The 16,783-nt window shown below is 34.2% G+C and overlaps 1 protein-coding gene across 1 annotated transcript in view; it reads left to right on the forward strand.

The window, feature by feature from the left end:
- Window positions 1-7,724, forward strand: part of ZNHIT6 (zinc finger, HIT-type containing 6) — a 49,161-nt gene extending 41,437 nt beyond the window's left edge. Inside the window, exons 9-10 of the mRNA XM_012661065.1 lie at window positions 3,796-3,920; window positions 7,604-7,724. Of these exons, the coding sequence (XP_012516519.1) occupies window positions 3,796-3,920; window positions 7,604-7,644 (166 nt within the window). The 3' untranslated portion in view covers window positions 7,645-7,724. The remainder of the gene's footprint in view (window positions 1-3,795; window positions 3,921-7,603) is intronic.
- The last annotated feature ends 9,059 nt before the right edge of the window (window positions 7,725-16,783 follow it).

The following is a 16,783-nucleotide window of genomic DNA, read 5'->3' on the forward strand; positions in this document are numbered from 1 at the left end:
AAAAAAAAAAAAAAAAACTGTCTTTTTGAATTAGGAGAAGAAAAAAAGCACCCTAATTTGCTAATAAAGTACAGAAAAAGAAGTTCAAGAACTTGACCAGTTTCTTTGAAAGTTAGTAACAGAGCCAAGATTAAAAGCACACCCTTGAGTATCAAGGCAACTTTTATTTATATAATGTCACTGTAACACCTGTTTAGCCTTCTGAGGCATGCTGCCCTCATAATGCCCCTGTGAAGCTGCCCAGAGCAGGGTCAGCTAGTGAGCCTGTGAGGTTGAGCAAGTGAAATAACAAGAGGGAATGTCCGAGAAGGGTCCCAGAGGGTAAGAGAAAAGACAAATGTCAGTATCTTAATTCTTCCAAACCTAAGTAGTTTGTCTGATGGTAGCAGAGCCATTATACTAATGGAAATACCAGAGTTGGTAAAAATTTCAAGAAGATAAAGCTGTCCCTTAGGATTCAGTGACTTAATGGCTTGCAAAGGAGCTAAAGCCTAAATGTTTTAGGCAGTGCAAAGCTGGACTCTGAAAACTTGCCTCAAGATAATGGAAACAGAAACATTAAAAGTATTTTGAGCCTGTTGGAAGTACATGTGAAATAAAATAATGGTTTGAAGTTTGTACTGAAAGTTGGAAAGCTACACTTAAAATGTAGCTTAACATGTGCTTCAGTGCTTATATAATAAGTACTATTCCTTGTTATTAAAGAAATCTAATCACTATGTCATGAACTAAAGTTTCTATAAGAATGTGTTGTTATTTAGGTAAATGCAAATGTAAAACTGATGTGCTCATGGCTTAAATAAATGAGCTAGCAGTTTCTATGTTTTATCATTCAGCCCTCACCAATAACTCTGAAGTGGTACTCTCATTATCCCCAGTGTCAAGGATGGAAACTGGGGATTAGAGAAGTAATTTGTACAGGAACACAGACCAATGAATGATGGAGCTAGAACCTTAAATCAGTGTTAGACTCCAAACCCAAGTAACCACTAAAAGTTATCTGTTTCATTTAACTGAATTCCAAGTCCTTAAACTGTTAACCTCATTTTGATAGCCTTTCTTTATGAACAGTTTACACAGTTTACTTTTAAATTACTGGTAAATATTAATGGTAGGCTAAGAGTAACCACTAGTAATAGAAAATTTAAGAAATTTAGAATTTCAGCTAAATTATTTAGTGAACTCTGACCTCTGCAGGTAACAGAGTGGAAAGCTGCAGCCTAGAAACTCAATGACACTCAATAGCAATATTGTTGTGATTAGAAGTTTGCAACATTTTAGGGTAAACACTAAATAAAATCCAGTGATTCTAAGCAAAACCACACACATACCAAGTTTTCATTGCATTTGTATAAAATCTTTTAAAAATAATTCATTAGTTGACAAGTATCTTATAAATCTTTGCATCCTAAGTGTTTTGCACAATGCCTGCTTGCCACGTATAATAAGGACCAAGTTTTTTAACAGGTGTAATTATTACAGTTTTAGGATTGAAAGCATGTATAGCTTGTTATATGGTAATTTCTATGTATATCTGAACATTCCTCTGGTAGGAACATATTGTATACTGTATCAGTAATAATGTTAGGCTCTGATTCCCATGTGGCTTCTGAAAAACTTTTTTGTTGCTGTCATTTCTTATTGTTTCTACTTTGGAAATCTAGAGAAACCCAATGAAGATTTAATGGTACAAAAGAAATAAAATACCTAAAACTTTAAGTATGCATTGAAAATTATTTACCAAAAACTGAAATAAGTGAAAAACATTCCCTTATTGGAAGAATCTCTTTCAATAGAAGTCTTACGATTCAGTTAAAATGCACAGAAGATTACTTTTCACAGGTGTTTGTAGGATACTACCTGAAAATTTCCTGTTTGAGATTCAGGTCTTGTTTTCTCCCAAGAAAAATTTAATTATGCTCATTTTATATTTTACTTTGTAAGTTAATCTTCTGCTTGGGTATCTAATAAATCTCATTTTCCTCTTTTGTATAATTACTGCTAACTTTTAGAAAATACTGCCTGTTTCAAAGGGAAATAATGTTGAAAAGATGTGAAACATTTACTCCTTAAATTCTGGGACCACTTTTAAAGTGTTGTAAGCACATCTGTATTACATTACACAGGGAAAAGAATGTATGAGTTCTGTGGTCCACAGGCACTAGGGTGGCTCATTTAGAAAAACTAAATATTTTGTATTTCAAGTTTCTTTTCAACGTAAAGAATATTCTGTGATTCTAAAATGAAGAATTTAATTCCAGGGTGGGGCGTGTGGTCAAGGATGCATAAGTGAAGTTTTGGTTTTACAGGTCTTTTCTCACTTTAACACCTACTTCTTAAAAAGAAATCAGTTTTTATAGTGGGCTTGGGTTTGCATTTTGTTAAGCACTTTTATTTTCCCTGATTTGAAAACTATTGCATGGTGTGAACTTAGAACCCAGAGAAATTACTACACCATAGTTCTTAATAAATGAGCTGCATGTCTCAGTCAGCTGTGAGTTATGGCACAAATAATTTAATTAAGAAATTAATGAGCCAATTAAGAAATACCAAAGTTTGTAAATGATTTATTCTTAAAATGACAGCAAATTGAAATGCATCCTGACGATAATCTCACTCTTGATCACCGTATTCTAGTGCGCTTTCTTGGGCAGGAGGGAAGAGGATGGAATTGCAGCTATCAGGCCGAATACCCCATGGGATGTGTGTTTTGCATGTGAATATCATCTCTCATTGGTGGAGATGGAGGAAAAAATGGAGAACTGCACTACACTAGTAGACATGTTCTCAACTTTTTCCTCGTTTGACATGAAATGATATTCATATGCCAGCATATTCCCTTATGTAGTCACTAGTGAGCTAGCTAAAATTTTCTACCCCTTTTTCTCTCACCCCAAAAAGCAAGCAAAAGAGAATGCTCTGAACATGCATCTATAGTCAACTCAGACTTATTTTTTTTAAAGTAATGACTTGAGAATTTCATACTTTAATGAATATTAGTATCTAATTACCTGTGACACATTTGATAGCTATGTCATGATAAACTCCATATTTACTAAATTTTGTGCTTTTGCATCAGTCAGAAACCCAAACCTGATTTTGTAAGTTTCAAAATGAAGGAAAGACAAATTTAATTTTATGGTAATATGAATTTGTGGAAACCAGTTATAATTAGAATTGACTTTTTACAAAAGTATTTTGTAGCCAGTTATTTTACTATCCTATGTTACTAGAAATTATTTACCACAGGACAGTTGTTTGTTTTTCTTTTAAGACTCACAGTAAATATATTTGAGAAATTTGAATTTTTGGCTAGTCATTCTTTTATCCAAGCAAAATAACATGTTAAACCTAGATCTTATGAAAGTCTTTTTTTTTTTTTTTGAGACGAGATCTCACTATTTACACAGGCTGGTCTTGGAACTCCTGGGCTCAAGTGATCTTCCTGCCTCTCCCTTCCACATAGCTGGAATTACAGGCAGGCATGCACCACCTGGCCCTGTATAAAAATCGTTATTTCTTACTTGATATGAAAATTGGTAACTTATTCTATAGCTTTCCTAATATCAAAATATTTTATATACTTTTGATTTAGTTTTAGAACCTCTATAATAATAGCTCTTTTACTTGGTTTTCTCAGGTATTAACTTACTATGTTTCAAGGAAATAACTACTGAAATAGTGTCATCACCTTAAAATAATTTTTGATGTAAGGGACTCATGTATTTTATTTGGGAATAATTTTGAATATTAACTGTGTTTTGTGTTTTTTTGTTTTGCTTTTTTATCGATAAGATATCATGAACTAGATCCCTATAAAAGTCTCCTAGACAATTTGAGAAACAAAGTAATCATTGAGTACCCAACATTACATGTGGTATTGAAAGGATCCAGTGATGACATGAAAGTTCTTCACCACGGTAAGTGTAAATTTGTTCCTACAATACGTACAACAACTCTACAGAAAGTGAAGCAAAATGTGACTCCCTAATTCTTTATATATGTGTTTTCCCACTATATTTACACATTTGCACAATTAACTCTATAGCTACAGTTAATGTAAAGAACCAAACAAATGAGCTGCCGCTTCTATTCTGTTTGAGAGCATGTAAGCTTATAGTACCAATTTTGAATGAATCAAATTGAATGTCTGGCTATAAAAGGACTTTATTTTTACTTGGGATTCTGTGTATTTTTGTCTTTTTTTAAGCTAATAGTCTTTAATTAACAATCTGTCCATGATCAGATAGATTTACTCCCTAATTAAGACTTTAAAAATTTTTAAAATGAGGGATTACAAAATACTTTTATTATCTTACCTTATAGAGAGGGATAATATTGCTAGGAACACTTTGTTTAAAATTTTGACTGCATTTAGAATAAGCTAGTGCCATTGCCTTGACCCTTAATCTCCTTTTTTAAACCCACTGGTTTTATTTTTCTGATTTTGTCTCATTACCCATATGGGGAAGTATTATAACTGGAAAAAATGTACAGAAAAGTTTGGTGTATAAAATGAGTTATCCATATTTGCAACAACTGATTAAAGTAATTGTGTTTCTGAATGCAAGATTCTAGAGGATGAATAAAATTCAATAATTACTTTAAAAAGATGAGGAAGGTACCCACCTTAACACAAAACCATTAGATAGTACTTTCAGCCAAGAGTTATAGGTATTGACCAGGTTTCATGGTAACAAATTCCAGAGAAGCATAGACTCTTTGTTTTGGATTGAACTCTGTTTTTTCAAATAGTATTTGAAATGTATGGTTCAGGTTTTATTGTTATACCAGCATTACAGGCTGTAACAGGCAGTAACATATATTGTAGGGCGTTCTCTGTACATGTGTATAGCTTTTTTCTTTGCAAAATACATTTTTTTTCAAAGTGGCCAAAATTTTGTCATTGCCACAACTTGAAACTAGATTTTCATGAGCAAAGATGAAATTTCTAATAATAAATTATGGGCCTCTTATATCCTATTTTTATTCTTGTCTTTATATTTTTTACAATTTGAGAATATCTGAATTTATTTTCTTAAAATAGGAATTTTAGTTTTACATGTCCACTTTCACTTTTTTAAAGCTTGTAATACCTTACTTTTTCCTTAGATTCATACATCGCTCTCTCTAAATGTTGGTTTCAGGGAAAGTTGTTTAGTAATGTGGGTTCCTAGCTAGGGCAAACATCGTCTGTGTAAATAAACACAGCACACAGCTCTCCTTTCACCTTGTTTAGGAATGCACATTCAAGTCCTGTAATGAAGCAATAAGAAAAGACTACTTTGGCGGTGTACTTGGTACCTTATTAAGTAAAATTTGTTATTTTTCTGGCGGGTATATGATATTTGACTTGTTTACAGGAACACAGGTGGCTCTTCCTTTTAGTACAGAGGATTATTTAGAACTGCTTTAGCAAAGAACTGAAGAGGATCTGACAGGATTTTAAGAACCATACCAGTGCTGTCACATCATAAGTACACACACCTTAAAAATAATGCCAGGTCTTCCTGTACATGCATTTCTTTCTATAAGCACTTCAAGATGTCTGTTTCTTTGTACATTCTCACAGCACTGGATATTCTGCAGGGTGGTTTCTTGATGAGGGAGGGGATTATATAAGAACAGGGCATTTTCTTTGGAAAGCCTTTAAAATTCCTTCACTCTCCGGAGGCAAAAGAGTTGGATTTTGATCCTGAGTTCATAGTACAAGGTGTCTCTTTTCTAGTTTGGAGGGTAAATGTGTTTCTGGGCAGGGATTCAGTAGTTTCCACACTTGATGGTTGTTATAATGTTTGTTAGGATTGTAGATTGCCACAATTTATTCTTTCAAAAGTCTGCCTTTATTAATCTGCAATAGGCAAGATTTTTTTGTTTTGTTTTTTGCTTTTTAAGGAATGAAAAAGGTTAACTGTAATAGGTTAAGCAGTTAAGGTAGCCCACTAGGTTGGAGATCAGTCTGATGGGAAGTGCTCACAATGATGTAACATGCCTCACAGGCTCTTATTAGCCATAGTTAGACTAACAGATTTAAATGATTTGATAAAAGCATGCTGCATTTCAGTCTAAGGAAAAAGAATGGATCCCTATTCAAAGAAGAAAACAAGTACCTTCAGAAGGCAAAGAAAGGGAAAAGTATCCCCTACACTGCTATAAAGCCCCATTTATTTAAAAATAACAGCCAGATATATTTCTCTGATGTTCTAATCTAACTCAAGATTAGAAAATGCCTCTGTCTTTGGAGAAGGAATTCAACACAAATCAATTACTCGAATTAGTGAAAATACCTGACATAGCAGCTACTCACATATCAGTCTCTTATTAGGCCAATAAATCTTCATCTATTCTCCCTTGCTGCCGTTTCCTCATTCCTCTTTACTCTCTTTTTTTGCTTTCCCTTTCCCCAGGGGGATGGGGGTGGGGCAAGGGGAGGAACCTCGGGCACAAGAACACAAATGTAAACCTTACACTACAATAGGTGCTATAATAGAGTTTGCCTACAGTACAGAGGAAGCCAGAGGAGAAAACAACCAACTTGTAATATGGAGGCACTTGAAAGACTCTACTAGAGTTAATAAAATTCCACAAGGATAGGGACCATGTCTTTGATGAAACTTATTTCAGTGCCTTACTCATAAAAAGGACTCAGTAAACAGCATTTTGGTTGTTGGTACAATCTGAAATCTAGGTATATTAGCAAATCCCAATGAATTTGCCAATTGGAATATGAGGCAGAGAAACAGATTTATGGTTTTAGCATCAGCTTTTATAAACTGTGGAATTTTAAGCATTCACTCTTTCTTTCTGAGCTTCATTTTCCTTATCTACGTATTGGCCATAATAGCTATAAGCCTCAAGCAAAATAACTTATATTTTAACCATAATAATTTTCGAAGGGTTATTATCAATTAGTTCCTTTTAGCTTCACAATAAATGAAATAAGTAGAGTACTTACTCTTGTCCCCATTTTGCAGATTTGAAGAAAAAACTAAGAGACAGAATGACTTGCAGTTATATTGGTCCCACAAACGTGGTCTACACTGTGGAGATAGATATAGGGAGAAAAGATCGAGTTTCTGTACTCAAGGAACTCTCAGTTTAGAGAGTGAATAGTAGTAGTGTTCACTCTAAGCAAGACAGGAGCCTCAAAGGAGCTCCATTTCCACTCTGAGTCTTCTTTCCTGTGAAAGGAAGGAGATGGTGATTAGCTAGTCTTCCCTCAGCTCACATTCACTCAACATATACTGACCCTCAATTTTAAGTTGTAAAAACAAATCATGGAAAAATTTATTCCAACCACATGTGGGTAGCCTGTGTGACAATAGTGATCTGATATTCAGTGGCATGAATATGGGATCATAACCACACTGTGAAGTGACCATTCCCAAGTCTTCCACAGAGTTATCTCACTAGATATAATTGCTGCTTTCAGACATCATTACTTTATTTATTGTGGCCAGAATTGTACATCCTAGCTGCCTGGGACATGACACAGTTTGTCTATCCCCATGAGCATTGCTGTTGCTATGCATCAGAACAGAGAAGAGAAGAGGGAAAAAGAAAAACACTTGACTGACTATATGTTTACTTTTTTTTTCCCTAGTGAAAAGTGAATCTACCAAGAAACTTGGCAATGAAAATTAAGCGCTTTTTCTGTGGAAGAAGGTGAAAATTTCCAGACAGTTGCAGAGGACTATGCATTGATGGGCTATTGGATGATTAGGGTATTATCAACAGATAGTTGGAATTTTTTGTTTGTCTAAAATGTAATTAAACAATCTAAACTTTTTAAAAAATATATTTTATAGCCTGTTGAATTAATTGACTTTTGTAAGGCCAGAACCCGTTAGTCATATTAAGAACTCTGATCAGCATAATGCTTCATAGGCCCTGACTTTTAATATGCTTAATTCCATATGCTGAAAACTTTTTCATTTGTTAGTGTGATACAATATCAAACCTAAGGATCACCTGTGTCAACCACAAAGTTGGCATTCTCTTTAGTAGAACCTCACTAAACAGAAAGGCCATGCGATGTACCATCTAGCCACAGGAGAAGAGCTAATCTTCCATCCGTTGCCCATTCTTGGCTTGAGGATTGTGTGTAAATTATCACTTTTGTGACAACTTTCATACTTGGGAAACTCTCCATACAATGTCTTGTACTGGGAAGGTGAATAAATACTATTAACAACTATTTTCTTATATTCAGTTCAGAAAATCAGTGGCTCCATATTGTTTGAACCATCAGTGCTAAGGAATTTGGATCTATTTTTTCATAAAGCGAGCTATGTCTTATGAATTCTGTGCCTTTCATCACATTCCCAGTCCACTCTCATCATTACCACACAGGGATGTTGTGATGACCAGTTTTATACTGTGTTTTGATGTGTCTAGCAATAACTAAAGAAAAAAACCTTGGAACTCTTCAATGTGTTATTGAAATGTATATGTATGTATTCATGTATATACATGGCTTAATTTATACCTTATGGCAGCTCTGTATACATTATGATCTCACATATTGAAAAGTTTCCTAATTTTATTGGAATTTATATCATTATGGAAATACAGTTTGACTATGAAAGAGTAAAAGATTATTACATCTGTATTGCATGTGTGTACTTAATGGTTAAAAAACAATGATAAAATTGGACATTAATGAAATTCGTTTTAGTTTACAGTTGGAATAAGTTTTAGACCAAAAAGAAATCAGAGACATTAGTTAAAGAGACTTAGAAAGATTAGATATATGAAAAGATAATGAGAATATAAGCGTTGAGAAACTTGTAGAACACAAATATATATAACTTAAGGTAGAAATTGGAGAAGAGAATTCAAAAACAATAATGCCAAAAAGCCCCTTGGTATAAAAGTAATAGTGGAAATGTGATTCATAGAAAATAAGGCCTTGTAACTTGAGGGGGAGAAAAAAAGATCTCTCGCTATCTCTCTCTCTCTCTCTCTCTCTCCCCCCCCCCCAAAAGCAACTTCAGGAATCTTCTGATATGGTGAAGAATTTATATGGAATTATGTTGTTCACATAACTGGAGAGACAACTAAATGGGATTTCAAGGAATTCAGTTTTAATCTAAAAGTGAAATGTGTCTCATTGAAACAGGAAAGAAATAGGATGAATTGAGTCAAACGTGTCATGAAATTGTTATTGGGAAAAGTGGGATGAAGTACACAAAAAGAACATGTGATCTGAATATCAGGGTGGAGAGGAATTTCCTCACAGTGAAATTTGTTATGTAGTCTCATTTCCAAGAAAAGTGTTGAGTTCTATCCCTCCTAGTTGAAAACTGGACAAAACCCGAACAGTTTCTCCTGTACTTTCCCCTGCCCAGGAGGAAAAAAAAGAAAGAAAATATCTACATGATCTAATGCATCTTTCCCATCTTTATTTTCTAAAATTCTATTAAACTTTTCAATTTTAGGCTACTTCCTAGGAAAGCATTTAACTAAATATAACCATTAGCTCATTTGATCAATATACAAATTTATACCCATAGGATTTATAGTAAACATGTGTTTTAGTGAATAACCATGTCAAAAGCTTGGAGGGGGTGAAATTGGAATAATTCACTGAGAGCCCTACAAGTTGGTAGCTTTAAGACCCAATTTCTTTTTAGAGGCCCTCTCCATTTTGGATTCTTGACAAATTCTGATGAGTAAACAAACTCCTTGACCCATATTAAGTTCAACATCCTGCATTTTGTTCAAGCATGACATTTATTTAAAAGGAGAAAAACTCCACCTGGCTTTATTTTTTAAACAATAATTTCAAAGAGAAGTTAGGCCTTTTGTAATTGCTGATTATTACATATGGGATTCATAGCTATAAATTATAATAAATAAAACTTGCACCTGTTCCTATTATAAATGTGAATTAAAGAAAGTTACTGTAATAAATATTTAAGATTCCAAAGTGTAGTTGAACCAATTTATTTCTCTGGAGCAAGTAATGGGATTCAGGTTTCACAATGTATTTAATATAATAAAATGTTAAGCACATAACCATAATGCCAACAATTTCCTTTATATATTTTGTTTAATTGGGTTAACATATAGTGTGTTTTGTACCTGATTTCCTATTATTCAATTCATGTTACATCATGTGTTGTACCTGATTTCCTATTACTAAATTTTACATAAAGGTGCTGGTCTACTTTTGTTTAATCATACAGTGCTATGGTTTGGATGTGGTTTGTCCCTGCCAAAACTTGTGTTCAAATTTGATTCCCAGTGTGGCAGTCTTGGGAAGAGGGGCCTAATGGGAGATGTTTGGGCCATGGGGGCAGATCCATCATGAGTAGATTAATGCTTTGCCACTGGGGTGAGTGAATTCTTGCTCTTGTGGAAATGAATTAGTTTCTGTGAGGGTGAGTTGTCAAAAATAGTCTGGTTTCCTTGGTTTTCTCTCTCTTGCTTCCTCTCTTGCCATGTGATGTCTTTGCATATGACTGCTTCCTTTCTGCTTTCTGCCATGAGTAGAAGCAGCATGAGTCCCTTGCTGGATACAGCCACCCAATCTTGAACCTTCCAGCCACCAGAATTGTGAGCCAAACAAGCCTATTCTCTTTACAAAATACCTACCCTCAGATATTCTATTATAGCAACACAAAAGGGACTATTGGCACTAAAATGCACTAAATTTATTTTCAGGTAGATGTTGTACACCTTTGATTATTAACGGGTCATCCTTAAGTTGCAAGTGACAGAAACTCAAACTAGTAACAGCATAAAAAGCAATTTATTGGTTCATATACAGGAAAGTCCAGGCATGACTGGATCCAAACATCCAAAGAAGTCATCTTGCCATCCTCCACACTTGGTTCTGATTTTTTTTTTCTAGATTGGTTTTCTCTTCAAAGCAGATTTTCTTTGTGGGGATATTTTCTTTGGGGTGTGGGGCGGTGAGGAGAAGATGGTGGATTGACAATTTCAGCTTAGCTCATCATAGCTAAGAACCCAAAGCATGGCAGCAAACTATATAAAATTTTGGAGAAGTACTTTGATTTTGTCCAGATTGAATCACATTTCATCTGTGAGCTAAACAGTCAAGGAGTTCCCCCAAAGGAAGGGGGAATTATTAGAAGAAAGTCAGAATGTAGGGAGCAGGTAAGGAAAGGTGGTTACTGAGAATACAAAAGTAACACATGTCCACTGCACCCTATTTGAATTTGAGTAGCAAGAGATTTCTGCTTTAAACTAACAGGAGGAGTAATAAAATTCAAAATTAACCTACAAGTCCTCACTGGCATTAATTAGAGATTTTAATTTCTGCTTGATACCATTGCTGCTTTAATGCTTTGAGTTGCCATTATAGGCTTTTGGGCTTTTTTGTTTGTTTGTTTTTTAATGCTCTCCATTTGTGTTTGACATTATGTTGCTGCTGGTTTGATCAGATGTACATAGCACCATTCCATCACCAATTTGGAAATTTTTGCCAGTTTTATCAGCATGGGAGAAATACTAATTTTGAAATTAGAGTTGTACCAGAGAAAGTGCTTCAAAAGTAAAGACTACTTGAAAAAAAATTGGCCTTGAATAAATCATTGAGTTATCTTTACTTTGCTACAAAGTATTTTCTTTAAACTGCATATGTTCTTTAAAACGAACTATTAATATAAACATTTTCTATACTAGAGTTTGGTGGGCTGCACTTATTTTGAACTTTAAAACCAAATGTATCCTTTATTTTAGCCTTTGACAAGATACTACACATCTCTATTTCCAGTTTCATTTTCTTGCTGAATAAAGTACCAAAACTCCTTAGCCTGACATTTGGTGCCCTCCATAACTTGGTCCTAACCTAATTTTACAGCTTACTCACTTGCTCTCTCTCCTTTCTTTTCATCCTTTGCTTCAGTAACATAAAACAACATAAAAGACCAATTTAATTCTTCTGCATGTGGATATCCAGTTTTCCCAGCACCACTTAGTCAAGAAACTATCCTTTCCTCATTGTGTCTTGACAAGCTTGTTAAAGATAGTTGACCATGTATGCATGGGTTTATTTCTTAGCTATATTCTGTTCCATTGGTCTCTATGTTTGTTTTTATAGAATACAATACTCTTTTGGTTAGTATAGCTTTTTAATATAGTTTGAAATCAAGTAGTGTGATGCCTCCAGCTTTATTTTTCTTTCTCAAGATTGCTTTGAGTATTTGGGGTCTTTTGTGGTTCCATATGAATTTTAGGATTGTTTTTTCTATTTCTGTGAAAAATGCCATTGGAATTTTGAAAGGGATTGCATTGAATCTGTAGCTTGCTTTGGGTAGGATGGTATAATTTTAACAATATTAATTCTCCCACTCCATGAACATAGTGTATCTTCCCATATATTTGTATATTTTTCAGTTTCTTTCATCAGTGGCTTATAGGTTTCAGAATACAGATCTTTCACCTCCTTGGTTAAAAGTATTCCTAAAGGCTGGGTGCGATGGCTCACTCCTATAATCCTAACACTCTGGGAGGCCGGGGAGGATCGCTTGAAGTCAGGAATTCGAGACCAGCCTCAGCAAGAGCAAGACCCTGTCTCTACTAAAAATAGAAAGAAATTAATTGGACAACTAAAAATAGAAAAAATTAGCTGGGCATGGTGGTGCAGGCCTGTAGTCCCAGCTACTTGGGAAGCTAAGGCAGGAGGATCCCTTGAGCCCAGGAGTTCGAGGTTGCTGTGAGCTAGGCTGACACCATGGCACTCCAGCCTGGGCAACAGAGCAAGACTCTGTCTCAAAAAAAAAAAAGTATTCCAAAGTACCTTACTGTTTTCGATGCTATTGTAAATGAGATTATTTCTTTTTCAAAATAGTTCATTTTTAGTTTCTAGAAACACAACTGATTTTTGTATGTTGATTTTGTTTCTTGCAACTTTACTGAATTGATTCATTCATTCTAACAGTTTTGGGTGGAGTCTTTTGGGCTTCCATATATTAGATCAGGTCATCTGCAAACAGACTATTTTACTTCTTCCTTTCTGATTTGAGTGCTTTTTTTTTGGCCTAATTGCTTTGTTGAATGGAAGTGGTGAGAATGGGGGGGACCCTTGTTCCTCATCTAAGCAGAAAGGTTTCAGCTTTTCGCAGCTGAGTGTGATATAGCCTGTAGACTTGTCATATATGGCCTTAATTATGTTGAGATACATTCATTCTATACCTAATTTGTTGAGAGTTTTTATCATGAAAGGATATAAATTTTGTCAGGTGCCTTTTCTGCATCTCTTGAGATGATCATATGATTTTTATCCTTCATTTCATTAATGTGGTATATCACATTTATTGATTTGTATATGTTGCACCATCCTTGTATCCCAGGGATAAATCCCACTTGATCATGATGTATGATCCTTTCAGTGTGCTTATTAAATTCACTTTGCCGGTATTTTGTTGAGAATTTTTGTATATATGTTCAGGGATGTGGGCCTTTAACTTTCTTTTACTGTTCTTATCTAGCTTTGCTATCAGAGTAATGTTTTCATAAAATAAGTTTGGAAGTGTTTCTTCTCTTCAGTTTTTTTTGGAAGAGTTTGAAAAGAATTGATGTTAATTCTTTTAAGCATTTGGTAGAATTATCCAGTGAAGCCATCTGGTCCTGGGATTTTCTTTGTTGGAAAGTTTTTAATTACTGATTCAGTCTCCTTACTTGCATTGGTCTGTTCATATTTTCTATTCTTTCATGATTCAGTCTTGATAGGTTGTAAGTTTCTAGAAATTTATCTATTTATTCTAAGTTTTACAATTTGTTGGCATGTAATTGTTCATAATTATTTTATTATGATCCTTTGTGTTTCTGTGGTATCAGTTGTAATTCATTTATAATTTTGAGTCTTCTTTTTTTCTTGATTAGTCTAGCTAAAGTTTTGTCAATGTGCTTACCTTATCAAAAAAAAAAACAGCTTTTAGTTTTGTTGATTTTTTTTTCTCTTCTATTTTCTACTTTATTTCTGCTCTAATCCTTATTATTTCCTTCCATCTGCTAACTTTGGGCTGATTTTGTTCTTCTTCTAGTTCCTTGAGGTGTAAAGTTAGGTCGTTTGAGATCTTTCCGTTTCTTAATGTAGGTGTTTATCCAGTAAACTTTCCTCTTAGAACTGCTTTTGCTGTCTCTCTTAAGTTTTGGTATGTTGTGTTTCCATTTTCATTTTTCAAGATATTTTTTGATTCCCCTTTTGATTTTTTCTTTGACCCATTGTTTGTCTCAGGAGTGTGTTAATTTCCATATGTTTGTGAATTTTCCAATTTTCATCTTGTTACTGATTTCTAGTTTCATGCCATTATGGTTAGAAAAGATACTTGATATGATTTTAGTTTTCTTGAATTTCTTACGACTTGTTTGGTGACCTAACATAAGATTTATCCTAGAGAATGTTTCATGTGTACTTAAGAAGAATGTATTCGGCTATTATTGGATGAAATGTTCTGTATATGTCTGTTAGGTCCCTTTGGTCTATAGTGTTGTTCATGTCTGCAGTTTTACTATTGACTATCTATCTGGATGATCTATCCTTTGTTGAGAGTGTGTTGTTAAAAGTATCCTGCTACTATGGTATTGCTCCTTATTTTTCTTTGCATTTCTGAAAATTTAATATTTTAATTTAATATTATTTATTATAATTAATTGATTTCAATATTAAATTGATAATATTTTAATTTAATATTTAAATTTAATATTTGCTTTATATAAGTAGATGCTCTGGTGTTGGATGTATAAATATTTACAGTTGTTATATTTTCTTGATGAATCAAAAACCTTCGTAATTATATAATGACCTTCTTTGTCTCTTGTGACAAATTTTGACTTAAAGTTTATTTCGTCTGATACAATTATAACTACCTCTGCTCCCTTTTGGATACCATTTGCATGGAATGTCATTTTCTGTCCCTTCACTTTCAGCCTATGTGTGTCTTTACAGCTAAAGTAAGTCTCTTGTAAGGAGCATGTAGTTGAATCTTGTCTTCTTATTATTCAGCCACTCTGTCTTTTGATTGGAGAATTTAATCCATTTAAAGTATGTTGATAGGTAAGAACTTAATATTACCATTTTAATTGTTTTCTGGCTGTTTTGTAATTTCTTTCTTCCTTTCTTGGTGTCTTCCTTTGTGACTTGATGATTTTTTATGGTGGTATGTTTGATTCCTTTCTCTTAATCTTTTGTGTATCTACAAAAGGTTTTTTCTTTGTGATTACCATGAAGCTCACATAAAATATCTTCTAGTTATAGAAACCTATTTTAAGCTAATAATAACTTAACTTTAATTGCATACAAAAATTCTATATTTTTAACCCCCCACTTTAGCTTATCGATGTTGTAATTTACATTTCTTTCTTTTTTATATTTTTTATCCATTAACAAATTGTAGCTATCATTATTTTTGATATTTTTATCTTTTAACTTTTTACTAGAGTTAAAAGTGATTCATATAACTATTATAATGTAGAAAATTCTAAATTTGACTGTATGTTTACATTTACCTATGAATTTTATATGTTCATATGTTTTTATGTTGCTAATTAGCATCCTTTCGGTTCAGCCTGAAGAACTCCCTTTAGCACTTCTTATAAGGCATGTCTAGTGGTAACAAACTCCTTTAGCTTTTGTTTGTATGGGAAAGTCATTTTCTCTTCTTCATTTCGGGGAAACATCTTTGTCAGGTATTCTTTTTTCTTTTAATGTTTCTAATATATCCCACTCTTTCCTGACCTGCACGGTTTCTGCTGAGAAATCTGTTGATGGGCTTCTGGAGCTCTCTTATATGTGATGAGCCGCTTTTCTCTGCATCTTTCAAAATGCTTTGTCTTTGACGTTTGACAATTTAATTATAATGTGTCTCTGAGTAAACCTCTTCAGTTTGACCTATTTGGGGACTTTTGAGCTTCATGAATTTGGATGCTCAGTTCTCTCCCCAAATTTGGGATGTTTTCAGTCATTATTTCTTTAAATGGAGTCTCCTCCATTCTCTTTCTCTTCTTCTTCTAACCCCCCATAATGCATATATTGTTTTGCTTGATAGGGTTCAATAATTCATTTAGGCTTTGTTCACTCTTTTTGCTACTGTGAATGGATAATTTCAAATAACCTGTTTTCAGTGAACCTGATTCAGTGATTCTACTGTTTGAGTATCCTGTTGAAACTCTCTTGAGTTTTTCACTTCACTCATTGTATTCTTCAAGTCTAGGACATCTGTCTGGGTTTTTGTTTGTTTGTTTCTATTTCTTTGTTGAACTTCTCATTTTGTTCCTGTATTGTTTTTATAATTTTGTTAGAAAAAAATTAGAATAACAAAATTCTCTGAACTTCTTTAAGAGGATTATTAATTCTTTGTCAGTTAGGTCATAGATCTCCATTTCTTTAAAGTCAGTTATTAGAGCTTTATTAGTTTCTTTTGGTGGTGTCTTTTTTCCCTGATTCTTTCTTGTATCCCTGTATTGGTGTCTGTGCATTTGAGGGAGTGGTTGTCTCTTGCAGCCTTTATAGGTTCACTTCAGCAGGGAAAGACCTATACCAGTCAGCCTAGCCTGGGATTCTGGATGGGCAACTGTAGGCATCCACAGACAAGGTGGATGGGGCTTGCTGCTGGGTTGTCTAGTCAGGCAAGACCACCACCCATGCTCTGAGGTCAGGAAGGGCTGCTGGCTGGGCTCCACAATTGCCTATTGTTATGTGGGACCACAGGCTGTGCTTCACAGTTGGGTAGGGACACAGGCTAGGCTCCATGATTGGATGGGGCCACAGGCTGTGCCTTATAGTTGGGCAAGGTCACTGGGTTTCTCACCT

This window comes from Propithecus coquereli, unplaced genomic scaffold (genome assembly GCF_000956105.1).
Source record: "Propithecus coquereli isolate 6110/MARCELLA unplaced genomic scaffold, Pcoq_1.0 Scaffold7, whole genome shotgun sequence".
Classification (NCBI taxonomy): domain Eukaryota; kingdom Metazoa; phylum Chordata; class Mammalia; order Primates; family Indriidae; genus Propithecus; species Propithecus coquereli.